This window comes from Pseudoliparis swirei, chromosome 12, assembly GCF_029220125.1.
Source record: "Pseudoliparis swirei isolate HS2019 ecotype Mariana Trench chromosome 12, NWPU_hadal_v1, whole genome shotgun sequence".
NCBI classification, from domain to species: domain Eukaryota; kingdom Metazoa; phylum Chordata; class Actinopteri; order Perciformes; family Liparidae; genus Pseudoliparis; species Pseudoliparis swirei.
In genome coordinates, this window is record NC_079399.1 from 15,460,495 (window position 1) to 15,487,455 (window position 26,961).

General features: G+C 40.7%; 2 protein-coding genes across 22 annotated transcripts in view; one reads left to right on the forward strand and one right to left on the reverse strand.

The window, feature by feature from the left end:
• The window catches only part of ptprk (protein tyrosine phosphatase receptor type K), a 106,956-nt gene extending 90,794 nt beyond the window's left edge, over positions 1-16,162 (forward strand). For 3 of the 21 annotated variants that reach the window (XM_056427725.1, XM_056427730.1, XM_056427729.1), the window contains 17 exons: positions 134-169; positions 2,625-2,636; positions 3,002-3,189; positions 3,632-3,731; positions 3,922-4,067; positions 5,547-5,564; positions 6,146-6,182; positions 6,282-6,379; positions 6,744-6,860; positions 7,112-7,266; positions 7,420-7,555; positions 8,494-8,643; positions 9,243-9,416; positions 10,914-11,045; positions 11,740-11,865; positions 12,096-12,259; positions 12,752-16,162. In XM_056427725.1, coding sequence (XP_056283700.1) covers positions 134-169; positions 2,625-2,636; positions 3,002-3,189; positions 3,632-3,731; positions 3,922-4,067; positions 5,547-5,564; positions 6,146-6,182; positions 6,282-6,379; positions 6,744-6,860; positions 7,112-7,266; positions 7,420-7,555; positions 8,494-8,643; positions 9,243-9,416; positions 10,914-11,045; positions 11,740-11,865; positions 12,096-12,259; positions 12,752-12,947 — 1,985 coding nt within the window. In that variant the 3' untranslated portion in view covers positions 12,948-16,162. The remainder of the gene's footprint in view (positions 1-133; positions 170-2,624; positions 2,637-3,001; positions 3,190-3,631; positions 3,732-3,921; positions 4,068-5,546; positions 5,565-6,145; positions 6,183-6,281; positions 6,380-6,743; positions 6,861-7,111; positions 7,267-7,419; positions 7,556-8,493; positions 8,644-9,242; positions 9,417-10,913; positions 11,046-11,739; positions 11,866-12,095; positions 12,260-12,751) is intronic. The other 18 variants (XM_056427735.1, XM_056427741.1, XM_056427742.1 and 15 more) reach the window with 14 other exon arrangements.
• A 1,225-nt stretch (positions 16,163-17,387) lies between these two features.
• LOC130202108 (disks large-associated protein 2-like) overlaps positions 17,388-26,961 on the reverse strand; it is a 103,411-nt gene continuing 93,837 nt past the window's right edge. The window contains exon 13 of the mRNA XM_056427361.1: positions 17,388-25,516. Within this exon, the coding sequence (XP_056283336.1) occupies positions 25,301-25,516 (216 nt within the window). The 3' untranslated portion in view covers positions 17,388-25,300. The remainder of the gene's footprint in view (positions 25,517-26,961) is intronic.

A 26,961-nucleotide genomic window follows, 5' to 3' on the forward strand; every position in this document is an offset into this window, starting at 1 on the left:
AGATGTCGATATTTCACCCGTGTCACGTGTCGTCCACCGCCAGCCGCACTTTCCCTGCTCACTTTAAGGTCCTCGTGTACGTTTGAGTGACCCTGAGTCTCAGGACGTGTCCTCACCGTGTTTCCTCCCACAGTGCCCAACGATCCTCTGGTTCCAACGGCGGTGCTAGGTGAGACTTCTAGCATGGGTGGATATGTCACGTTCACCCTCTAGTGATCACCCATCCTCATCTCAGCCCCCTCCTCCTTGTGCGTCATTGCATAGCTCCCAATTTAGTTTCTATTTCATCCTGCACCCTGTGTTGAGTAACGTGACCTCTGTTAAGTACGCTTTTTTGTAGGTGAATAGTTTGGCTTGATGGACAGTAAACTGAAATTAAACCGAAACACAAAAATACGAAAGAGATGTTTGGATTCAGCTCAAAGGCAATCTAAGGATGTGTAATGGATTATGACACGTGCGGATGACAAAACTGTGTGTTCATCTTTTATCTTGTTTTGCCACCTAGTGCCAACACTGGGTGTAAAACATAGCCGGTGCTAAAAAAACTCCGAGCCAAGCATTTCATCTGTCGCGCTGTGTTTTCCCCAGGATCAATCACTCCCAATCCAAGCCATGGTGTCTGTTTCCCACTGAGAGTTATTGATATACACAGTAATTACCCTCATTCTCCCTCAGAGACCTCATTATTTCCACAGTTTTGAGTTGTTTCCAGGCATGCCATTTCCTGTCCAAAGAAAAGACACAGAAACCGATGCTTAAAGGGAGGAAGGCAAATTTGTCACACTGCCACCGCCAAAACGACCGCAGATTAAATCTGTGAAATCAAGTGACGGTGAATAACTTGGGGCCTACAGGCCCGTGTGCTTGGCAGAGCTTTTTCTACGCACTGGATCTCAAAGTCTGCTTGAGCATCTCGCACCACCTGTGATATCCCCTCAGCCGAAGAGTGTCAACTAGTTGTTGCCAAGTTGGATTCTCCTCCAGCTCCAGAGTTGCACTGCAATGTGCTTATCTCTCATTGTGTTCGTGGTTGACACTGCCGCACGATGCAGAGTTCTAACGAACCCTAAAGCGCTCCACCAGCCACGGCGCCACCAAGCTGTGTCAACCAACTGATCCACAGACCTTTAATTTAGAGTGACGGCTGCAGTTCTAATCTGTCCCGGCCAATCCCATCACGGAGCGGGAAGAAGTCGTATGAAGTAGCAAATTAACAGGCCGTGTCGGGTCAAGTTTACTGTTCATTGCCCCGACGAGGGCTTAGCAACAATGGGTAATGAGCTGACATGTCCTCAGAGCAGACAGAAGCATCAGCTGGATGTAATAAACAGTGTCGGCTCATAAACAGTCGTGGAGATGAAGTCACTCGTCTGCTCCGCAACGCCACGCTGCTCCATCCTCCGAGCTGTCAGTCTGCGCTGACGGCTGTCGACTCGCGTTAGCCCCCACTCGCCTGAAAGCTCTGCGACACTTTGAGCCCATAATTACATGCCTCCTATAAAGCTTCCAGAGTGAAAAGTTAATTATGTCATGCTATACTCACGACGATAATTAAACCTGCAACGTTTCGACACTCCATGGCAGACGATTGCTCGTCGGCGGTTTCAATGTATTGTTTCATTCCAGAGGCGTCACATGCTGACAGGTGCACTCAACGAAATGACTCATTGGATGAACTCAATTAAATTGTTGGCAGGTTTTCCATCCAATAATTACATGCAACTCCAACTCAAATTTAGCACATCAGTGCAATAAAATGTAATTAAGTTAGTCCAACTCATTTGTATCAAATACATCTAAAATAAAATAATGATATTCATTACATTTAATTAATTTGTGTTTGTCCAACTCAAAATATAAACTAACTAACTCACAAAATATGCAAACTCCACACAGAAGGAAAGCCCCGACTGGGAATTGAACCCACGGACCTCTGGCTTTGAGGCGACAGTGCTAGCCACTACACCACCGTACAGCCATGAAAGTGTCTTCACCTCATGTAAACAACTGATTTTCAGAAGGCGCATGTGCAAAGGGTAGTCCTCAATGAAACACATTTATTTTGAGTTGATATGCGCACCATCTAACCTAAATAAATCAAATAAATGAAAGTATTCATACATTTTGTGTTACACCCATTAAATATAAATATCTTTGTTTTGTAATTGATTTATTTAAATGTATCAAACAATATTTAAATGTGTCACCTCTAAGAAGGGCTTGAATCGTTTTTTTGAGTGTGGTGAACCTTCATAATTAGAACGGGAGGTGTAGGAAGCTGGGTGTAGCATCGTGAAATATACGGTGTGTTTGAAGCAGCGTGTGCGAAATGAAGCAACAGTTTTAAATGGGACATTGCAGGAGACAAGTGCTCATTTTAAGTTGTGTTGTCCTGCTTCTTTGTGTCTTTCATGTTGCTGCAGGTGTGTTTTCGTCACGTGTTTTTTGGCCATGCTCCATTGTTTTGTGAGTTCATCAATGTGTTTCATCCCCCAGCATTGTGTATGAACATTTAGGGTCAAAGGTGCCAAAGTAAACTGCACTTCATGTTTCTAAGAAATCCTCCCATCAGTCTGACTGAACCTTTTGCTCTTCTCTTTTCCTGCTGCTTTAACTTGTAGTTCCAATCACAGGTGAGTATAGACAGAAAAGTGACTCAGTTAGGTCTGTGGAAAATGCAGTATTTTATTTTGGTAAAAGTTTAACGCCGGCAGCAGAGGTAGTACGCTTATAGATATGTGAAAGTCATTGTTTTGTTGCTTTTCTATACATAAAAGCGATGTGTTCTATATCTCGTGAATGGACATATAATACAACCTATATTAACTTGCAAAGCATTTTACTGCATTATTCATCCCACAGGCTTAATATGAGTAATTGGATCTGTCTGTCTTAGTTGTACACTAGACAGTGTAAAACACTGGAAGCACTTATAATTGCAACTCCAATGTTGGTAAATTCTCCATTTAACTGACCAGTAATTCCCCTCTTGTTGAAGATGAGAACCACAGTGCCTCCGGAGCGGAGAACAGCCGGCTGCTGGACGTTCCTCGGTATCACTGTGAAGGAACCGAATCTCCGTACCAGACGGGACAGCTGCACCCGGCCATCCGAGTGGCCGACCTTCTGCAGCACATCAACCTCATGAAAACGTCTGACAGCTACGGCTTTAAGGAGGAGTATGAAGTAAGATTATGATGAACAGAACTTTGGCTCGTCGTAGTTGCCATAACAGTCGTATTAGTTGCCTGCCTGGTTAAAGGACAGATGTTTCTGATTCTATATTTTGGAGGACTTGACATTACGATATCTGAAATGTATTGCACACACATTTTTAATGTAGAGAAAAACAGAGAGCTTATAAAGAAAGCCAATAATGCTTTCTTGTATGCTTTGGCTTGACATTAAAATGATAAAATGACTATTTTCATCATTATCAAATAAACAGCCAAAGTGCTGCAAACCATGTTTTATGTCCTCTTTTTATGTCTCCAATAAGTATTATGTCCCCATTTGTGTACCCATGGAATGGTCACTCAGGTACTTCTTTCTGCTCAGAGTCATCTAGGAGGAATGATATGTTTGGATCCATGACGTGTAATTTTCTTTTGTTTTGTTTTGTCTGCTGTTGGTGATACAGAGCTTCTTCGAGGGCCAGTCGGCCTCCTGGGACGTGGCCAAGAAGGAACAGAACCGCACCAAGAACCGCTACGGGAACATTATAGCATGTAAGCAAGCTTTATTTATGTTTACAACGCAATGTGTTTTCCAATATATGTGCCTTTTTGACATAAAATAGCCATAGAACCTGAGAGAAATCCTCTTTCTTTATTCATCCCTCTTTATCTCACTGTGTCTTCGTGTTTTATCTCCATGCCATTGCTCTCTCCAACCCTGTTCTCTTGTGTCTTTCTTTAGATGACCATTCAAGGGTTATTCTCCAGCCCATAGAAGACGACCCCTCCTCCGACTACATCAACGCCAACTACATCGATGTAAGTGGAAACGCATCGAATGCTACTATTGGCTCCCAACGAAACCAACGAAACCACACTCCCTCGCTCGTATGTCAGGCCTCTATACCTTTATTGCGTCTACTCGTCACCCATTGTTCCATTTTACGCATCCAGCCACCCCGAAAACACATCATACGTACATGTGTCTTTCCCAGATGCCCGTTGTTCTCATGTCTTTCCATGCATGTGCATTCTGAATGTTTCATCGTTTCTTGACGCAGCCGATTTAAATGACTATTTAGTCTATATGAGCTACATTCGATAAAACAGTAGATTTTAGTCACCATTTGGATTTAGTTTGACTCATTTGTTCAGTGGGACAAGCATTTCACTTTAACAGCTGCACAAAGAGAACTGTTGATCGAGTTGACACACAGTGTGTCTCCAGGAAGCCGTTGGCTTCATAGCGCCTTGTAAAAGCACAACGTGTCATTTTTACACTTGTGTTTTTATGTTAAACAAATGAAATGCAAGTAGGGAGCTTTGAATGTGCTGGTAACTGATTGTGTTACCTTTGGTTAGAGCTAGCCGAGCTGCTTTCACCTGTTTTCAGTGTTTACACGAAGGTAAAACAATCTAATCTAAGCTAAGGATGGGTTAAATGCAGAGAACTAATTTAACCTTGGGGATTAATAAAGTATATATCTTATCTTATCTAACCAGCTGCTGGTGCTAGCTTCATATTGATTGACATGAGAGTGGTACCAATCTTCTGATCTTACTCTCGCCAAGAAGAGGGGAAGAGTAATGTCTGTAAGTCACTGCATTGAGCCTTCAGTGCATTTGTCTTTTTACTGGTTAATACACTCAGTTTAGCATGACAATAAAACAACATCAACATAAGGGCTCTACAGAGCCTTATTTGTATTATTGAACAAGAGAAACTGAAAAGGAGTTGTGCACTTTAGGTCCATCCATCCATCCTTTTTTTATCCATGTTATCTATTGTTTTTGGTCGATTCACCCATCAATATATCACTCCATCCAAACGCATATCCACCTCTTTATCCATCTCCACCTCTCCACTCTGCTGTCACCTTTACAACAATCATCTGCATGTTAGTCTTTCTCATTTGTACTTTTTAAAATGCTAATACTGCTTCAAGCATGCTCTTCTATAATATCATGACTTTCCATCAAAACTATCACATGCACGCAACCACCTACATTAAACTAGAATTAGGATGACTAGAGTGGACACGCCCAGCTTGTCTTTGTCTGTACAGCCATAGTTATGGCTGTCGTATCATTTGGATTGAACACTTTAAAAAAAAAAGTAAACAGCCAGCTTGCTTTGGGCTGCTTTTTGCTGTAAAGAGTTCAAATGGCATCAGGACGTGTCCTTTTCCATTCACTCTAACTCACAATTTCAGTTCATGGTTTTTTTTCTGCATGTCCTGTTCAAACTTTCATTATATCAGTGCAACTTTTCTTTTTCTGATTGACACTCACTGACATTGTTGTTCTTTCTTTCTTGCTTTCTTTCTTTCTTTCACTCGTTCTTTCTGCCTGTGGCTTGGGCTATAGATTTGGCTGTACAGGGATGTAAGTATCACTGTGGATTCGTTCATTCATGCCCCTCAACCTCTAGTCTGCCGTATACACCCATCCGTGCTCTCGTCATTGCATCAGGTCACGTTGTCCGCACATTTTGAGTTGCTGGGGCTTCTGCTGCATGAGAGATTTACCACCATCTTGCTTACATCCCCCTGTGTGCTGTACATGTGCCGATGCGTCGGACCTTTTTGTGTTTTTGCCATCAGGAAATCCCAATCCACGGTTGTCAAAGCTTTTCGCACCCAACAGTTTGTGGGTAGATTTTGGCAGGGCCTCACTTTAAGCCTCACTTTGAGCCTAATTTGCGAAGTACCGAGAGTAAAAGTTCTTCCACATACCTCAATAATTAGAATACACAGTGAAACTCAACTATTCCTGTTAACTTTACTGTAAACTGCTCCATAATCTTTATCTCGCCACAGGTGAGAATAGACTTCCAGATTAGTTCGGCCAGTGATAATGTTGCACTCTGGACGTCTTGAACTGTGATGATGAATGTTCTTTATTATTTTTTTACATTTGACTTAGTGTTGGATATTAACTTGTGTTGTTACAATGTTTTTTTTCAGGGCTACCAGAGACCAAGTCACTACATTGCTACTCAGGGTGAGTTACTTAAACAATTCTTCATAACTTCTGTTATTCCGGATTCACACATAGTAACCACACAATGCACTGACCATGTGTCTCTGTTTCTGTGTGTAGGTCCTGTTCATGAGACGGTGTATGACTTCTGGAGGATGGTGTGGCAAGAACAGTCCGCCTGCATTGTCATGGTAACCAACCTGGTGGAGGTTGGAAGAGTAAGTTCCTCTTGTCAACTCTTCTTGTGCCGTTGAACTGTGCAAAGCATTTTCCCTGCTGCCCATAGTTGTTAAATATGTTTTTTACATTGCATTTTGCCTAGCAAATATTTGTAGGCCCTCTTGACAATGACAGCCGGCTAAAATATTCAGACAGAAACAGGATATGACTGAAGCAAAGAAATTAGCAGCCGTCTCTGCTGTGCTGCTGTTTTATTGCTAAGTTTGCAATTATTAGAGGATTACATTTTTTTATTATTGTATTACGTAAGATACCATCTGCCTCTTGATCCAGGTCTTTGAACACGTTGTATTATAAATACTATACTGTATTTTATCTTATCTAAAATTCTATTTTTAACAGGTTAAGTGCTATAAGTATTGGCCTGATGATGCAGAGGTGTACGGAGACTTCAAAGTGACGTTTGTGGAAGTTGAACCTCTTGCTGAATATGTGGTCCGCACATTCACGCTGGAGAGGGTGAGTAACATGTGTTTAGCCTACATTTGCATAATATCTCTGTTGTTTTGTTTTCATTTCGATTTAAGCAATGATTTATATTATTATTAAATACCAAAATTCTGGCACCTAAAGTATGTGTAACTTGTCTAATCGAGGATGTGTTTATCTCTTCTCTGTAAGTTCTACTGAGGTTTGAGTCATATTCAATGACTGAATACATAACGGCTCCATGAAATCTAATATAAAGATGTCTTTTCTCTCCAACTCAGCGTGGTTTCAACGAGGTACGGGAAGTCAAGCAGTTCCACTTCACAGGCTGGCCTGATCACGGAGTTCCATATCACGCCACAGGACTACTTTCCTTCATCCGCAGAGTTAAAATCACAAATCCACCCTCTGCTGGTCCAATTGTGGTCCACTGCAGGTATAGAAAAACATAAAGACTTTTATTCTCCACCACACATGATTAATGTACATCTTTATATATTAAATATACATATCATAATAAATAAATTGGCTTTTCTCTCTCAATTACCGCCTTGAAGAATGATTTCTCTGCCCGTGTTTCTCTCTGCAGTGCTGGAGCGGGGCGGACAGGCTGTTTCATAGTAATTGACATCATGCTGGACATGGCGGAGAGGGAAGGTGTGGTCGACATCTACAACTGTGTGAAGGCTCTTCGCTCTAGGAGGATCAACATGGTACAGACTGAGGTGACTGCATTACCCATCCTCCATCTGCATCCACATCTGAGACAATACAAGTGTAAGACTCCGGCATCAGCATGGTGCAGGCTGACGGGACGACATCCATCAGCCACCCACTCATCTCATTCCACAAACACAGAAAACATCCGATCAAATGTCATATATATGAACTGTAGAAATATAATCGTGACCTGGACAGAAGTGAAGTTAATATTTTTATTTATTTAAAGCCCTTTTTTGAAGGATTTGTAGGTATCTCACTTTGGCACCAAATATGTGCGCTGTTCACAGAAGTGAACTCTTTAAAACCACAAATCAAAAAAGATTTTTTAAATGTTATTGTCTTTATTATATAATTGCAAGCAATATGAATTTCCTACCTGCTTTTTCTTTATGGAGACTGCAAGGCATCTTTTTTTGTGTTGCATAGGGACACAAAAAATAGATCGGATAAAGATTTCGCTTTATTGTCATTGCACAGAGTACATGTACTGGGGATACATTAAATCATTATAATATATATTCATACTATCATTGAAAATAGCCAAATGTACAGATTATTATTCTCTATCAGCGTAACAACCATTTATGTCATCTATCATAACAAAGACACTCAGCCATTCACCAAAGATTCACTTCACTCTGTCTGTTCATTGGATTGAAGCTGCAGTCATTTGCTTGAAATTTCTAAAAATACAATTTCCTGTGTGGATTGATTGAAGTAAACCAAAACTCGACAGTTGTCATCTCACCTCAGTCATAGCTCCATGTCCCATCAGTCGTCACCCAGTGCCTCATGCTCACTGACATTTGGCATCACAGCTGCTGCTGTTCACCATCTGACACGTTGTGTGTGCGTGTCATTGTTTTCCAATGTTTTGATCGAGGAGTGAAAGGTGTGCTTGTACATATTAACATCCATGTCTTGAATTATACGTCTCCAGGAGCAGTATATCTTCATCCACGATGCCATTCTAGAGGCGTGTCTGTGTGGAGAAACAGCCATCCCAGTCTGCGAGTTCAAAGCTGCTTTTTATGAGCTGATCCGCATCGACTCGCAGACCAACTCGTCACATCTGAAAGATGAGTTCCAGGTAAACCCAAATATAACTAACACTCCTATCTTGAAATGTTTCTTAGAAGATGATATTTTACGGCACAAAATAAAAATAAAAATGTCACGAGAAGTATCTCAGGGCAGCTTAATCCATTTATCAAAGTTAAGCAGACAATATCAAGAGAGTGTTTGAGCCTCTGAATGATCATCAGCATCTTAGCAGTAAATTGTCCAACATTTGGACTCTGAATCCACTCCTTTCCTTTAATTTACAATAAAGCTGTGCGGCTAAGTGTAAAGGATAACGGAGGTATTGTTCAACCTTGAAAATACCTATTTCCCCTTGTTTTTGGTCCAACCGACTAATTGTGACAGCAATTTAGTAAATGGGTCCAGTATGGAGGGAGTGTGCTGCAGCTTGCGAGGGTAATTGCGCAGCGCCAATGTAGCGGTGCATGAGTCAGTCTCGATGAAGAGGAGGAAGCTATGAAAATGTCAGACAGAGCATCCAAAAATCTCAAATATCGCGTGAGAAAACGCCAAGTGGACAAAGTGTGTTCCAAAACGTGACTGGATCTAAAACCCCTGCTCCTGCACTCACTTTCATGTTGTATTTCTCGCTCTCTCTTTGTCTAGACGTTAAACTCGGTGACGCCTCAGCCTCAGCCCGAAGACTGCAGCATTGCATTGTTGCCTAGAAACCAAGATAAGAACCGCTTTATGGACGGCCTTCCTCCTGATAGATGCCTTCCCTTCCTTATTACAATAGACGGAGAAAGCAGCAACTACATTAATGCTGCTCTGATGGATGTAAGTACACGGCACACTCGCACGCACATACATTACGGTCGTGCTGTCTTCAACACGGCAAGCGAGAGTGGTTTGGGACATTTCTTTCTTTTCAAGAGAACATTTTGAAACGGGCGTGTTGCGTTAACACAATTGAAATATATGCAATGTGTGAAATGTGAGAGTATTTAAAAAGCTGTGTTTGATGTTTTTCGTCCCAAACTGCAATCACATATTTGTTGAGAATGACACACACTGTTGAAAAAGTTATACTCAAGAGATGATGATGAGAAACATGTGTACACATGGATATTTAAGCGTGTATGCTAATCCAGACAACGCACACAGACCCCCCCTCCCCCCTTGTGTGATGCTGTGTTTGTGGTTTTATCAGCAGAAGGCTAGAGACAAATCCAGGTTCTGAAAAGACCACTAGCTTCTCTGGCCACCACCTGATCTGTAACAGCCTCGTTGTTGCACGACATTGTTTACGTCGGCAACAGTTGCCAACGTGTTGCCCATGTGCCGTGACTTTAAAAACAAAGTCATGAAATAGGTTGAAATTTAAAGTAAGAAGACAATATCTGGTCATTGTATGACTTAATTTAATGTTAATCATCAGGTCTGTTTTTATAGAAATGATACAATAGGCAGAGGGACAGATAGAAAGGGGCGGGCTGTAGATTACTGTAGAGTATGATAATGGTTGAGACACAAAGTGTATTATATGCATGGTGTGGAAAGAAACCCGGCTTCTCTCCAACAAAGCTGTCGGAGGACAAAAATACTGTAAATGCTGTAAAACTTTCCAATTCTTAAAGTTTATATTTAAAGTTAAGTCACTTACCTTTGGCCTCTCTTTAACAAAGCTCTCAGAGGAGTTCCAGGTAATGGAATTTTACTTCAATTCTCCAATACTGGATTTGTTTCATGGCTTCAGTGTCATTCTGCCACCAGGTTCATGTTTAGCGAAGCCATTTACACCCGAAAACCTAAACCTGACCCCAAAGTCACCAAAGTCCGTCACTCCCATGTCTCACATCCGGCTGCTCATATTCACTCCGGATGAGTCGGGCTCAGTTCACTTTCAGTTCAGTCCGTTTATGTCAACAGAAACATGAGGCTTTTGGTTTCATTTATTTGGTGTCTGACAACTTTGACATTGGAGACATCTTGAACTGAACACCAAGTAAACTGACCCGATTAGATATAGAAGCAGACGATGTATTTGTGTGTGTCGTGCATGCTCCTCTTCTTCACATTTGATACACTGCATGATCATGTCAACAAACATCCCCCGTGTTGCTTGCTGTCCCACCAGTCGTCCCACTCTGCGCCGCTGTTTGTGTTTTGATGTGTGTGAACAGTGTGAGAGAGAGAGAGAGAGAGAGAGAATATTTAGGGGAAAAAACTGAGAAGTGAAGGATGTGTATGAAAATTATACCCTGTGAAATGACACCACTGCTTGTATGAAAGGCCTGACATTGTTTCTGTTGTCTGTTTTACTTTTTTTTTTAGAGCTACAGACAGCCGGCTGCATTCATCGTTACCCAGCATCCTTTGCCGAACACTGTCAAAGACTTTTGGCGTCTGGTTTACGACTACGGATGTACCAGTTTGGTGATGCTGAATGAGATTGACCTGGCTCAGGTAAGTCTCTTTTGTGTTAGTATCATGACTAAAACATTTCATAATGTGTAATATCTGTCACCGTTTTCCTTTCTGTGAGGAGGATATTTTAGTTTTTGGAGATATAACAGCTAATAACAATACAGAAGAACGAACCGCCAGAAAGGGGCATCATAGTAGCGATTCACAGAGCAAACATATAATATAACATATGAATACAGGTATCAACTTGTTAACATGGCAAAATATATCATTTATTTATGTTTTAATGTTTCACACTTTGCCATTCCTCAGGCTGTGAAGTAAAAACTCTTCCAGACTGGAACGATTAATGTGTTCAGCTATTTCAAGTAAAAATCTAATTACACTCCAGTCTGACCAGAGAGCAACCTTTATAATACTGAAGAAGATAATCCTGTCTCGCAGTTATTGCAAATTTGTATTAAAATGCTAATATTGGCTTCAAATGTCTCCCCTCCAAATCGACATCACACAGAGGTCAGCATATATTAACAGAACGTCACCGTCTACAAGGGCAGACAAATGCTCCGTTGCTCACCAAAGCCTCAGATAGTCATACATCAAACAACATATAAGAAACTCATAATTTACAATCTAGAAATAGCACTGCTATTTCTTGCTGTTTTAGATTCAGTATATTATTGTTGTTTTTTGCATTGTACTGTATCTAAATGCTGCCACTGTTTCTGATCAGGGTTGCCCTCAGTACTGGCCAGAGGAGGGCATGCTGCGTTATGGCCCGGTCCAGGTGGAATGCATGTCCTGCTCAATGGACTGCGATGTCATCAGTAGACTCTTCAGAGTCTGCAACCTCACCAGGGTCAGTAGATGTACCTTGTGTGTGTGTGTGTGTGTGTTTAGTTTAGTTTATTTCGATCAGCAATAATATACAAAAATCAAAATTTCAACAAAAGAAGAAAGTGGCTAACCGAAAGGGTCAAGGTGTGTGTGTGTGTGTGTGTGTGTGTGTGTGTGTGTGTGTGGTGACTCATCGGGCTCCTGTACAACAGCATCCATTCCAATAACTGCGTGTGTTGTTTGGTCTTCCAGCCACAGGAAGGCTACCTGATGGTTCGCCAGTTCCAGTACCTGGGGTGGGCGGGACACAGGGAAGTCCCCGCCTCCAAACGCTCCTTCCTCAAACTGATCATGCAGGTTGACCAGTGGCAGCGTGAGGGAGAGGAGGGAGAGGGAAGGACCATCGTGCATTGCCTGTGAGTTCACACCAAACACATGTGCTTTCTTTTTTTCCTTTTATTTAGTAAGAGTGTCTTTGTGGAGAACAGTCAGTCGTGCTGTAAAGAACAAAAGAGAATCTCTTCTCTTTTTTTTTACGACAAAACAAACAAACAATGATCTGTTATGTGGTTCAAATTAAAATGAAAAAAACATTTAAAGTCTCCATCTAGCAGTGGCCTACAATGACTTATTTTCAGTTGAGGAATGGTAGTGAATACCAGTTATCTTGGCACCATTTGGTGACTAGTATGTAAAGTGTGTGTGACTCATGAAACTCACTCAGAGTGACACCTCTTTTTCACCAGAAGGTATTTTTGTCTGATGATGCACACACTGATGCGCAGGATGATTAGTTTTCTGCGTGCCAAAGTCAGTGCCATGAACACTGTGTACAGCAGCCAACACTGCAGATTAAATATTATATTGTGCATTGTGTCACATATTTTGGTTATTTTCTGTGTTTATAGGAACGGAGGTGGACGTAGTGGAGTGTTCTGTGCCAGCAGCATCGTGTGTGAGATGGCCAAGAGACAGAGTGTGGTGGATGTTTTCCACGCCGCAAAGACCTTGAGGAACAGCAAACCCAACATGGTGGATACTCCGGTGAGTTGGAGGGAAGAGGGAGGAAACAACTCAATTTATCAGAATACAACAACAATATGAACATGTGACCATCCAGGTATTAAGATCTGTGTTCTTCTACAGGAACAGTACCGGTTCTGCTACGACCTGTCACTGGAGTTCATCGAGGCCTCCTAAACAAAGGAGAGGAGAGGAGAGAGAGAGAGGAGGAGGAGGAGGAGGTGAAGGTGAAGAAGAGCAGAAGATCTTTTCACCTCCCGTGTGTTTGATCCTGTGCTTTCGCTTGGTCCCGACTCCCCTCTGTGGTGGCCGTTCTGTAGCACCCATTTTGCGTCCCTCCGAATGGTTCCGGCTCCTTGCACAGTGTTGTGAAGGATCCAAACAAAGGGAAACATTCAGACTTTTGACAGAAGGAGCTGCTGGGAGTGCAACAGAGGGGGAGATGTTACTCCTGTTACTCCTTTATGCTTATTGTACAGCTTTTTGAGTGCCAGCAGGCCCCTGTATGTTTTGGGCCCCATTTCAATGTTTAGCCTCTCACCACATCCCCCCCCCCCTCCCCCATGGATTTGATGCCTCGTGCTGTTTCAGCTGCAGTACCCAATGTGCACTGTAGATGTCTCCCACCCCCTCCCCCCTCTTGCCAACTGCAACCACAGCTTTTGAATAACTGCAAGTGTTCAGTGGCCCCGCGTTCCTGCTCTCATGCTCATCATTTGTGAGTAACTAGACAGTGTTGAGCATCTCATCATGGTGATGTTTAAATATTTTCAGTGAGTACTTTTATATAAGAACAAGAAACGTAATGTTACAGCCTGGCCAACCTCTGTGAATGCTTCTTTTTCTATTCCATACATCAGCAGTATCTTCATGTTACTTTCCTGAGTCAGAACATGATGTATTTAAATATATAATAGCCACCTTGAACCCATATTCATTCAGATAACATAATGCATAGAGATAGAAATGACCCAAAATGTCAATGTAAGAATTCGATTTCTTAGAAACAAGACTGACAATAAAACAGAAACGGGAGGTTTACACGAGGAGTATTCGGCTCTTCTTTTTATTTTTTACGATATGAAGTGGCAACTTTTATTATTATCACTAAAATGTATACGCTCAAGAAAAGTGTGATATGTATCATTGTTTATGTTTCCTATGGTCACTAAAGAGCTGGTTTGTTGCATCATTTATTGATTTACTGGATAGAAGTGTTGAAGTCTTCTTTGTACCCTAAATTGTAACAATTGGAACTGTAAAGACGTTGTTCACCCATGTTACATTAGCATAATCATGTTTCAGGGCTGGGCCCGATGCACTTTCAATTCAGCCAATTCAAAAATGGGATGTTTGATTTCAAAACCCGAAAATGAACTGATTTGGGGTACGAAGAAATCGGCTTCTTCGAAAAGACTGAGAATAAATGCCATTCCATTTTTGGTTTGAATGGAATTGGAATTGGACTGACACCAGGCTTCGTTTGTTTTGTGCACTGGTGGCCAACACTTTTTATTATTATTTTGTAGCTGATGTTTATTCATAAGCCAAAGACTTTGTGTAAATATGTCTATATGGATAAAGCACATTGTTTGTATTTATTGTTTGTTTACTAGCATTGCTTGTCAGAACAATCATTCTTCATTCCATGTTTACTCGACCACCAGCGCTTCTTAAACTGAGTCGGGACGCAAAATGGGCTGCAAGTCTGTTTCCTCTGGAGTGTGGAGAGTATTAATATGATGAGATGAGCCCGTAAAGGGGCCGGAGGTAAAAGGCTACATCAGCTCAATTTGGGTTCATGCAGAACAGTTTAAAAAACCCTGATTTAAGCTGTATATTAAAGCATTAGACGTAGTTTTTTTGTATCTTGGTGGAATTTAGTAGTATTGTCTTGTTTTCACTTAATGAAACTCTCTGATGTTACCGTGGTTTATTTGTGTAAAAGCCCATTGCTCTGTTTGTGGTCAGTAGGACATCAGTGCATTTAAAGAGTATTTTGGATAATAGCTCCTATCCCTCTAAATGTCTAAGCTGCTTATCCTCATGATCATATCCTGCTCACCATTAGCCCTGAATACAGTGATGCAAACAGGCGTGAGTGAAACATGCAGGAATGTGGAACAAAAACATTTATTGTGCCTAATCATTTGAATTTCCTTGTTGATACAAGCATTTCAACAGTATCACAAACCAGGGCTTTGTTGAATGCGTTCTCATGGACGATCAATGTTTTAATTCAGTTTGGACCGTGACTCAATGTGTTTTATTAATCAGAATGCTTCATGAATTATTTGTGAGGCTTTGCCGTCTTACCGAATATCAGATGTGTTTCTGTTGTGCTCAAGCGGATTAAGAAAAAAGAAAAACACTTTATTGTAAATAAAATGTCAGAGGTTCCACGAGGTTGGAAAAGGGTCACTGCTAAGGATGTTATTGTAAATAGGCTATCATGAGAACTCTAAAAGGCTGGATGGTTGATGGACAGTAGAGATCCAGGTGATGGAGACAATGTCAGAACAGTCGTTCTGTTGTAGATACAAAGTCAGAGATTGTACTCCTGTAAGGCGCAATTTAAAATGTTGACAGATAGTTGGGTTTTTTAAGCATAAAAGAGTCCACTGATTACAAAACTTTATTCTTTTGGTGGAACATCACATTTCTGTTTATTTCTGCAGATTTGTGTCCGACCCAAAGGGAGAGAAAATTCACTGTTACTAAAGTTTACCAGTTGGACTGAACGGATGGCCGTCTCTATAGCATGCAGAGAGAGAAAAGCATGGCGAGTGTAGACAGACAATTAATAGAGTAAATAAAACTTCTTAACTACACACTTAACCCTCCTGATGCCTTCGGGTCAATTTGAACCGATTCAATGTTTAATGTCTGTGTTCTTTCGGTAGTCAACAAACAAACATAAAGTACCTCACACTTAAACTTGGAAAACAATATTAATTCTAATAATTTTCTGGAGGTTTTAATTGCTGGGGTCAAATTGACCCCAAGGGTAAAATATGTCAGTAAATATAAAGGTAACAGGAGGGTTAAACATTGAATCGGGTCAAATTGACCCGAAGGCATCAGGAGGGTTAAGGGTTAAACAATAAGGAGATAAATCCTGTTAAGATGCCAATAATTTCCTCTTTCATAAATTTGAAATACTGGCCCTGAAGAGCAGTGAATGACGTCTGGATGAGAGGCCAGTCTTGAGTATAGAATTGATATTCATGGTTCATAATTATTGTCTGTAATGTTTGGCTTCTTTGCTGTAATAAAGACCACTTGTTTAATTACAACTTGTGTGCAGTGCTCTGTTCCTAGCTTACAATTGAAGAAAGACACAGAAGCTGGTATTTTGTGATCTCTTCAACCAAGCCACCCTGATCATACTCGGTCCTTTAGTCCACCCACACAGGTGTTTTCACTTAATGCTGATTAGCCCTCTTCTGTGGATGTGTGGTCAACGTAGATGGAGGAACTGAAGACGCATCTGTGAAATTGAAGTCAGTATTTGTCCAAACAAACATGTGACTGGAGTAGTGACAGCCCTCTCCGGTCTGGTGCCTTTACTTATTTACTTAACAAAACCTTTTCACTGCAGACATTTCCGACTTGTCACTGGAGGAATTATAAAGTTCCACTCAAGTGTCCCAAGAAGCGACATCAGCCTCTTGACAATGCCAAATGTAATTGTACACGGACATCATTAGTGTTATTAATCACAGCTGCGCTCTTCCTGCTGGTGGGCAGTGCCTTATCAGTGTAACTGGAAGCACCTGTTCCGGTGCTCTTCCAGCACTCAATAAAGGATCCACTTCAGACACCTCAGAAAGTGTCTCTTGCTGCACTGTGTTTTTGTTTATTAACTATTTACTGGCCAACATTCACCACCTACACCTCTGACCTCACTCACTTTTGCTTCCCACTTTGTATTCTTGTTTATGTCTCGGGGCTAAAACGGTTAATGTCAATGTATGTGACCAGGTGCTCCTCGATGGATTGATTCACAGTCCAACCCACCATTACCAGGCCTTTCCACAGTATAAGAGCTTACTCTTAGTGGGAGAAGTCCAGGTGGCACTAATAATATAAAGATTCCCAGTAACCCATGAAGGTAAACTAGCATGCACAGTACCAGGAGGACCCTGAGACTTTGCAGGGACACCAAGCGGGATGTCATATATAGTAGTTTTATTTTATTTATTTAAACTGTCCATCATTAACTAATCGCTTGAGTTATTTAAATCATCACAGTTGTAAATGAGAGCTAAACATTGTGATAAGACACTTCACTTATATTACCCCTCAGCATTACCCCTTCTTTCCATTTCCTATTATAGAGAGGGAGTTACTCCAGAGAATCAACACTTTATTTGGGTTTTAGTAATTCCCCATAAATAACTTTGCCTTTGAGCTAAAACTGACATGACTTGTCTACTTTGTGGTACAGATGGATCACTAAACCCTCTCTCAAACTTCTGGTACTTATAGTGGAAATAAGAAAGCGCTCGCTCACATCCATGCTGTTTTCTTCCAAAAGTTTAATTTGCATAATTATTTACAACAGATGGTTGATAGCAGTACTTCGTAGAGGCAAAATATACTGAGCCACGTTGATAAATCAGAAAAATAATTTAAAAAATGATATAAACTATTTAAACCATTTCAGAAACTTGAATAAATAAAAAAGTGTACAATTAATTTATAAGTAAACAAATCTTGAAATTAAATATTCAGCTTAAATTATTCTTACAAACACAAACTGGTCTGTAGAATGCTGTAGTACTGAACAGCAATGAAACACTAAATAATACATTCATTTTCACTATCCTGCATGCTATCTGAAGATCTTATAAAATAATGTTGACAAAGGAACGTTAAACAACATAAACATGGTCAAGAGCGGAAAATAGTTCCATTTAAATTAGGCATATATTATATATTTATATATGTATATTTCTGTACAAATACTGAATATTTGGCATTATATTTATCCTCATTATTGATATATATATATATAACAATTCAAAATAGTTTTAAGATAACCACAAATCTTTTATACTATACAATTTTTCTCATATCACATTGCAAAACCCACAAGAGGCCTTCTGTTATTTCTACCCACAGCCACGACACAAGACATTTCTCCACCGAAGGCAAACAGAATTGTGACTTCTCTCTCTCCCCTCATAAAACCGTGAAACAAAAAGAACAGCACAGATTCAGAAAATGTTTTCCTCCAAGTTATACAGTCACAAGCAATTCCCAAAAAAATATGCAAATGCAGACCACATATGCTTGTCTATTCTGGCTGTGATCATGAAGAATTGGTGCAGAGACAAGCAGTGGTGTAAAATAGTATAACTGTCCTTCAGAGGCAATGTAAACTGATTCACATCGACTCAGGCCCTGAACTGTGGAGTTGGGCAGTGAGGTCCCAAATATAAAGAGAATAAATCATGAAATGAAACAATGAAACATAAAAGGACTTACAGATATTAAGTATGATAAAATGTTACATTGCCTTAAAAAGTTCTGATTCAACATGACGTCAGAAAACCAATCACACATTCAAAAGAATCATAGAAACATGTTGGTAAAGATGCATATTTGCTTTCTGAGATGAAAGGATTGAATTTATGTGAAGCTACAGCCAGGACAAGCTAGCTTTGATAACCGTCTGGAATCTTCTAGCCTGCTATCAAAATTAATTAACAGATGGAAACATCATGCTTTTAATTCCCTTCACAACTCTTTGTTGATTGATGACAACGTGTGGGTTTTATGTTGATCGATTTCAGTATGTGGTGGACTAGCTGTTTACCCTCTTTTCAGCCTTTATGGCTACGTTAAGCTAACCGTCTAATGGCGGCTGAAACAGCTAGTTACTGTAGGCTACCTTGTTAGCTAAGAAATAATCCAATATCACTTTTTTTGTATGAATTGAACATACATAAATATCCTGTGGTTATTGAGGTGTTTTTCAGTGGATTTTGATACATCAGGCTGGCTGTTTCCCACAATACGTTAGCTTAGCTGTAGAGATATGGATGAAACAAACAAGACCAATCAAGTTTACTAGGGAGCTTTAGAGTTGCTTTTAGGGGGATTTTGTTCCTTTTGGACAGAGCCCAACAAGCCGTCTCTGTGTTTCCAGTCTTTGTCCTAAGCTAAGCTAGACAGCTGCTGGCTTTAGATTCACATTTAACGGAAACATAGCGTGGTATCAATCAACGTATTCAACACTCGCCTAGCGAATATGCATATTTCCCCCCAAAAAAATCAAACAGTTAAGCAGTGACCTCCTCCTAAACAATACTGTAACAGCCCTCAGGTTTAGGTTCATCAGGAGTCTAAAGATCAGAAGGAAAAGCCAACCTAAATATCTATATCAGGCTTATTGCTTGAGGAGCAGATACACAGCCCAGTGTTACTTGCATGACATCAATGTGTCTGTTTGGCTTGTGACAACAGGCAAAACTCTGATCCATGTCATCAAAAGTCACATGATTTATGAGAAGAGAGAGTCAGCAATAGAAAGACATCTTTGCAGTGCAACTGTATCTAAAACAAGGAGAAAAGCTTTCCATGAAAATGTTACGGCGCCTGTAAAGACATCCTCAAGATGCGTAAAAGGGAAACTCCGGGCTTTTATCTTGAGGATGTCATTTGACATGCTGTTCTAGTGTGTGTGTGTGTGTGTGTGTGCATTTGATGCTTTTGGTGTGTGTTGATTGTCAGAATAAAAAAAATAACAAAAGCAAATGAAGGAAAAGCACAAGAAGAGAAGTTGATTAAATCAGCACCTTTACAAACTTCTCTGAGGTTTATCTTGAGGACAACTATTACAGGATGTTAGTGTCAAATATGATACCGCAAACTATCTTGTACAAAGCGACCCTGGCAAAAGAAGTTCTCACATCCACGTGAATCATTTTCGAGAATGACTGAAAGATTGCTGATTTTTCTTCACACTAGACTCTTTAAATCAGCATTAAGTACCGAAGTGAGGAGGACAATGGCGGCACACGTGTTTGCTCCTGTCATGTAAAGCACGATAGCCGGCGTGCTCTCAGGACTCTGGAAATGAAAGGTGATCTACACCGGGGCCTGCAAGCTGTGCCGCCCCACAGAAGTCCCACTGCATAGTCCACAGGCATGACAACGCGTTCCTGTGGAAACACAACGACTCCGACTCTACCATGTCTGCTATTAACCATGAGGTAAGTATGTGAAGAGGTGATCGCCCGCCTGTCATTGTATGAAAACCCTATTGCACCATTTGGCTGGTCAAGTTTTGTCCATCTCCAGATTCTGTAGATGAAGATGCCAAAAAGGCCAACGCATCACAAGATTACAATATCACAGCGAGGAGGAAAAATAGATAAAGACCTTTCAAGAAATGCTGAAATAAATGTGCACTCAGAGACGTCATATCTGCTCCAAGAAATACACTTATACTCTCCTATTCTCTCTTCTTCTTTTTCTTAACCCTTGTGTTGCCTTAGGGTCATTTTGACCCGAATCAATATAACACCCTCCCCCCGCCTTAGGATTAATTTGACCCCATTCAATGTTTAATGTCGGTGTTCTTTCGGTAGTCAACAAACAAACATAAAGTGCCTCACACTTAAACTTGGAAAACAATATTAATTCTAATAATTTTCTGGAGGTTTTAATTGCTGGCGTCAAATTGAACCCAAAGGGTAAAATATGTTAGTAAATATAAAGGTAACAGGAGGGTGAAACATTGAATCGGGTCAAAATGACCCAAAGGCGGGGGGAGGGTGTAATATTGATTCGGGTCAAAATGACCCTAAGGCAACACAAGGGTTAAAGGAGATGTGTACGCTGTCATAATACATAAATCCAATTATCGACATGATCTGAACCAAAAAAAACGCAAAAGTGAGCAACTCCCCTTTTAAATCCTCAAGACTGTGCTGTAGTTTATTACAGCCGGACGTTTGACTCGTCAAATATAAATGTAAATTTGATTTCTGCAGCCGACCCATCCCAGTTTCCAGCCCTTTGTAATGGTATTACGGACAAACCTGCACTCTAAGAGGTGTTGAAATCCTTCCACAAATCTCAACCCAAAACATTCACTCACAGAGTCATATGAGAATGTAAGGCACCTGAGGATGTGTCATGTACATAATTGCCAAACTCCTAAGCCCCTCAAGCGTCATATGCTGATCTCGAGTCATCCTAAAGTATAAAACAACAGGAAAATGGTACTAATGTTATATAATAGCCCTGCTTAATACCACTAAAACACATTATCGTGTGTGTTTCACGTCACAAATACTGTAATAGTGTACACTCGCACTCGCAGCAGCTGGTGTCCCTGTGACGTCTGAGGACATCTTTGCGTCTGATATCAGTCTTACCGACAGGTGATTGGTGCAAAAACAGCCAAAGTAACATCATTTTTCATTCCAACTGTTGACGGAGAGGTTGTGAGTCTGGTTCCTGTTCATCCTTTTCACTTTAGTCCCTCCCACTGGGTTTCAGCCAGGCTTTAGCGGTAGCTCTAGACAGGTTGACCGAGCAGAGGAGGTCATTTCTGATGCGCTAACCAACCTCATTACTCACTACCACTTTAGAGATTTTACTCATGCCTATGGTTGGAAAGTGAAACTGATTGAAACAACCGCTGGGAACACAAGCCCAAACTAGAAAATACAAAAAGGAGAGCGTGGCTTGATGATAACGAGCAGCAGATTATCGAGTAGTAAACATGATGGAATCACAGTATGCAGTCTGTGGGAAGTCGACTTGATTAGGATGACTCTGTCAGGTGCAAGAGCAGTTGGACAGTTAAAGTAGAAGACTGTTGTCAGAATAAGAGGAGCTGTTGTTAGTTCCTCTGAGGTTAAGACTTAAATATGAGGACTTTCATATTTCCAAAAGATGAGTGAAGACTCTAATTGAATTACTCTTCCCCACGCTTAGCTGGATTATATTTACTGATATAAAAACATCTTCGCTCAGCTTTCCACATAAATAAATAGTGTTGTCTTAAAATGACATGGGCATTACAGACAATACTTCTTAATGCACTTGAACTGAGTGTAAAGTGTAAAGATGTCACGTGAGAAACACAATAACATGTGCACATCCAATTGTAAAGGGACCAGAGGGCATCCTCTTGACACATTCTGAAGGTTCAGAAATGAAGTACTGAAACACAAAACATGTAAGCACTGTCAATCAATTCTTCAGATAGAAGAGATTAATAAACTGAGATGTCTAAAGAGGGCAATTAAATGCAATCAGCCACACTCAGTTGGATCCTTCTTCCCTAAAATACAATATGAATGGCGTCTTAATGCTGGATGTAAAGCCCCTTAATGGAATAAGATGCTTTATTAGATAAATCTATTGAATTTAAGATTGTGAGACCTTTGTCTTTGTAATTATATAATGCACTTTTTAGGCAACACATTCTTCCCTTCATTCTGAGTCCTTAAGTGTATACTGGGGCACAGTAAATGTACAGTAAAGTGGTATAGATGAAACTACTTAATTTAAATTTGGTCAGAAGAAGGTTAATTACAGAGGAATTACAACAATATATCTAGTCTTGCAAATATATTTATACTGCATATAAATCTAAACTTTTTCTAGTCTACATATAGAGCTCTGAGTAAAAGTATTAGGAAAGATTGTCCACATAGATCATTCTGTATCTGTATTTTAATTTTGAACTACAAGGAGTAGTAAGTGTAAATGTAATATTTCTAATCAATTGATTGTAATAATGATTGGAACCTGGTTGAATTGATGCTCCTATGAGTGCATCTGTACGTGCATTGAAACCAGAGAATCTCTTCCCAGAGATGCATGTTTTGTTTCAGTAATGTCACACAGTGACCTGGCATTTTGTCTCTATTTTCTTTTTCATATTTCATCTTAAAATCAACCAAATTAATGAGTAAGAATTGAGTTGCATCAAACACAAAGTAAAAGTTTGTTCAATTCAGTTGGATTCTCATCAGCTGCTCATCTCCTGGGAAGTTTTCTTTTTTGCATCATTAGGGGCTCGACATTCATTCATGTTTGGGTTAAGGCCTTCTGGTAAGGTAAGGGTTTCAGATTTAGCGCTGATGAAGACATGTCACAAAATAAAAGATATTAAGCTAAAAGAAAACATCATAAATCAAACAAGTATAGTTCTATGCCTCACACATGTGTGTATAGACTGCCCTCCCCTACTGAGTGCTATTGTAATTACACCTAAATGGGAAATATTAAACACTGTATTCAGCATAATTCTATTGGCCCTATCTCTACACGTGTTTTGATAAACTTGGTTAAATTGCCAAATGAGGATAAATGCGCATGTATCGCAAATGTGAGGCAAACATCGTTGCTGTCATATGAAATATGGAGTGGTACAATGCAGTGTGTTCAGCTAGCAGGGTGCCCTCGGCTCGGGGGGGGGGGGGCTCAGAGCGTTCTACTTTAAGGGCGGGGGGGTGTCAAAGCCTGTAATCTCTCACTGTACACATCACTGAGCACTTTGCATGTCAGAAAGGAAGTTCAGCCATCAAACCGTCTCCTCATTTACTTCACTGAGCGCAAGAGCATTGCAAAGATGATCTTTTCTAAAGTCACAATCCACCACAAGTCATCGGAGAGACGACGGGCACCATGTTAATAAATCTCTGTTTAAAAAGTCCTTGAGTGTGTGTGTGCGTGCACAAAGGACTGGGTAAACAGTTTTAGAGTAAAAAGCAGCACCATTTACTATAGTAACTGAATATTGTTAAAGTGTCATTTGCACCTGTGTTTCCTAGACTACATGAGCAGATCACAACAACAACAACAGTGTTTTCATTATGCCCCACTGGGAATAAAAGGTTGGATGCTTTGTGTGATGATATGGTTTCTGTGAGCAAGACCAACGCATTGTCAAATCAACCCACAACTGTTTCAACTGTAAATACTAAATGTATACCGTAGATTGTGATGTTGGTCATATGATACTGTAAGTATAATAAAAAGTGTTAGAATCACAATATTGTAATCACGAGCGGCCTGAATGCCATCAGAAAGGAATGTAAACACAAGGTGCAGGTTGTATGACCTGGAGAGTAACATGAAATTCTGTCCTACATTTTCCATATCCGTCCTTGCAATTCAACTGCAACAATATCACATGAGCTTCATAAACTACATTTCCCTTGGAAATACAAACATGAATATTATAAGGTGCAAAATGCATTGTTTGATACAGTCACCTCTTCCAGGCTCCGCAAAACAGGGTTTTTTTGTGTTAATAATTCATATTTGTTCTGCAATGGAAATGTATCCAGCAGCAAATAACGCACATAGCTTTCAAATGTAAAGAGGGAGATGGGAAATGAATGAAAATGAACCAATGCTCAAATGATGGTCTCATATTTGTATCCTTATTTTCAGATCTCATTCGGCAACACTGGTCTGCAGCACGCCTGGTTGAAGATGGATGGATGATAGAAGCTGTGCAGCACCTCAGACACGCTCTCAGACATCTCGAAGACCGTTCTACCGCACACTGGCAGGAAATGGATCGACCGCGGTCCCAGCGTTCAGCCACCGCCGTAGAAAAGACGTGTAAAGTTTGAACCCGATCAAAAATAGTTGTATTTGTATTCTGTTCAGGCAATATTCAACATAGTTTTAAGGGTTTGTTGCCTTGCTAAGATCCATCACTGTGGGAACCATCAACCTCTGCTGCCGCTGTTCCCACACTGGGAGCTCCGGCCCAAGACCAGTGTTGCTGGAACATGTCACTTTGCGCCTCCCTTTGAATGTTGCACGTACAGCATCACCTCACTCACAGTGGGGCAACGGCGACCATGTTGAAGACAGCCGTAACGGTGATGGTTATGAACAATTAAATGACGAACTTGACATACTGTGGCTAAAATATAAAATATAAATCTGTGAAATGTTTATTTTGGGATACGGTGGCTCATTCTTGTGGTGTAAAGAGTCCCTCGGGGGGGATTTCTAGCTACACTAGGCAACTTCACTGTTCAACGGTTAGTGGCTCATGTTTACCAATCCAGCTGGCCTGTGATCAGTTTCAACCAAAGAATCCCAAAAGGGAAAGAGGAAGAAAGTCTAATGCTGGTGTGTCCCATTTTCTCAGTTTTAAGCTTCATTCATGACTTTCAGGAGGAAATCGACTGTCCACACCCGACTCATCTGAAGTTTGGCCGTTCTTCCCTAAGGCCGAGCCACATTGTCATCTAAGCTGATAGAAAAGATGAATTTACGAGTGCAATCTTGCCTAGCGTAGCTTCAACAGGGTACAACCCAGAGAATGGCGACAGGCGATGAAAGAAGTGGACGAGCGATGACAGATGATGACAGCGGGCTGGTTGTGACACGTTTTGGGTGGAGGTGGACAAGAGGAGCTCAGGATGAATCCGGGGACCTCAAAGCCGCGTCTGGGCTTCAGGGATGTAGATCTCGATGCTGTCCGCCCTCTCCGTGACTGAGTTCTGTCTGAAAGAAGCTGCTCGCTTGGCAGCCATGAGGCGCCTGCGGGCTTCATGCCGCTGGCGGTCCTGAAGGTCCAGAGAGCGCTCTCGCATCAAACCGCCACGCCCCTTGGATGGCCGCTTTGGCAGAGGGGGGGGCCACTTTTGCTCCTGAGGACACAGAACGATATGGTTAAAAAGAGCAAAGGCTTATTCATAATATTGCAATGTCTTCGACAGAACAAGATGACTCACAGGTGAGATGTGCAAACCAAACAAAGCATCTCAATCAGTGGCGCTCAGCTCAAACTATTGTTAGGAGTGACAATGTGCCCCGGATATTATTAGACACACGTTTAAATGAAGAGCACTCTAATAATCTTCTTTGATAACCGTTCTGCCATAAATTAGAATTGAAATGAGGCTGCAGAAAACATTTCCTTTTCAAGTATGGTCAGTCTATTTTCTCATTATAGGAAACTAAGAGAGATTATTTATTCAGCTGAATATGAACTGGCAGAATAACCGAGTGAGAACATATTAAACGTTAAATTAGGGCAGGTCAATTCAATGCTAATAGGAGTTGTCTGCACTGAGGAGTGCACAGCCGTGGATAAATGGGGCTACGAGTCTTTAACATATGAACTCTCGGTGTGTCGAGGACAGACTGAGGCCACTTTACCTCAATAGTGAGAATTCATCAATACAGTTATTCTCCCGATAGCTGAGGCCCTGTGTATTATATTTTGCAGAACGACATTCATGTGAACGTATCTAGAAACACCACAGAAAATATGAATCGATTATGTAGCCACAACATCACTGTTTTTGAACATGTACCTCGAATTTCACCCACACATCATAATAAAGCAATCAGAAAGGCTTGTGAGTGCAAGGAGAGCTTCTTGTGATTGCTTGACAAGCTGGCGTTAGTGTAAAATGGTGCTCGCCTTGAAGGGGAGAAGCCAACACAGAGCATCGGTGTCACTGATCGGGCTCGGCTTCATGGAGCGTGCAACGCGCCCATTAACTGCTGAAGGTACATAACTCTCTTACAACTACAACTGTAGCACGGAGATAATTATCCAAGTGCCCTGAAGGATCTCTAGAACACAATAACGTCTAAATGTGCTTCTTTCTTTTCTACAAAAAACACTCTTACAATTGTGCATTTATTTCAGCAGCGACTGGCGATTTAACTGGATAGTTTAATATTCTTAGTGCTTTATGTTTTTCATTTTCTACAGTGATATGCTTTGAAAATCAAGTTTTAAAAAAGTGTAAATTGTGTGTCTGTGTCTAGAATACGTAACCTGTGTGTATAAAGACTGATAAAGATCAAAACTGTCAAACATTACTGGACTTCAATGTATAACTGCCTTTTGAATGCATTTGTTCAATTCAGTCTTCATTCTACTTGCAGTTATGATTTACCTTGATATTTGTTTTCTTAATTTTATACTTGATATTTTATTTAGGTATTTTTACGGAAATACAAACTTCAAAAGTAAGAATGCATAATAATAATAAAACATTAAAACATGTTTAAAAATGAAGTAAAAATGAACCATGCATCTGGCCAAGAAGGGCCATAAGGAAGCATAAAAATAAAAATG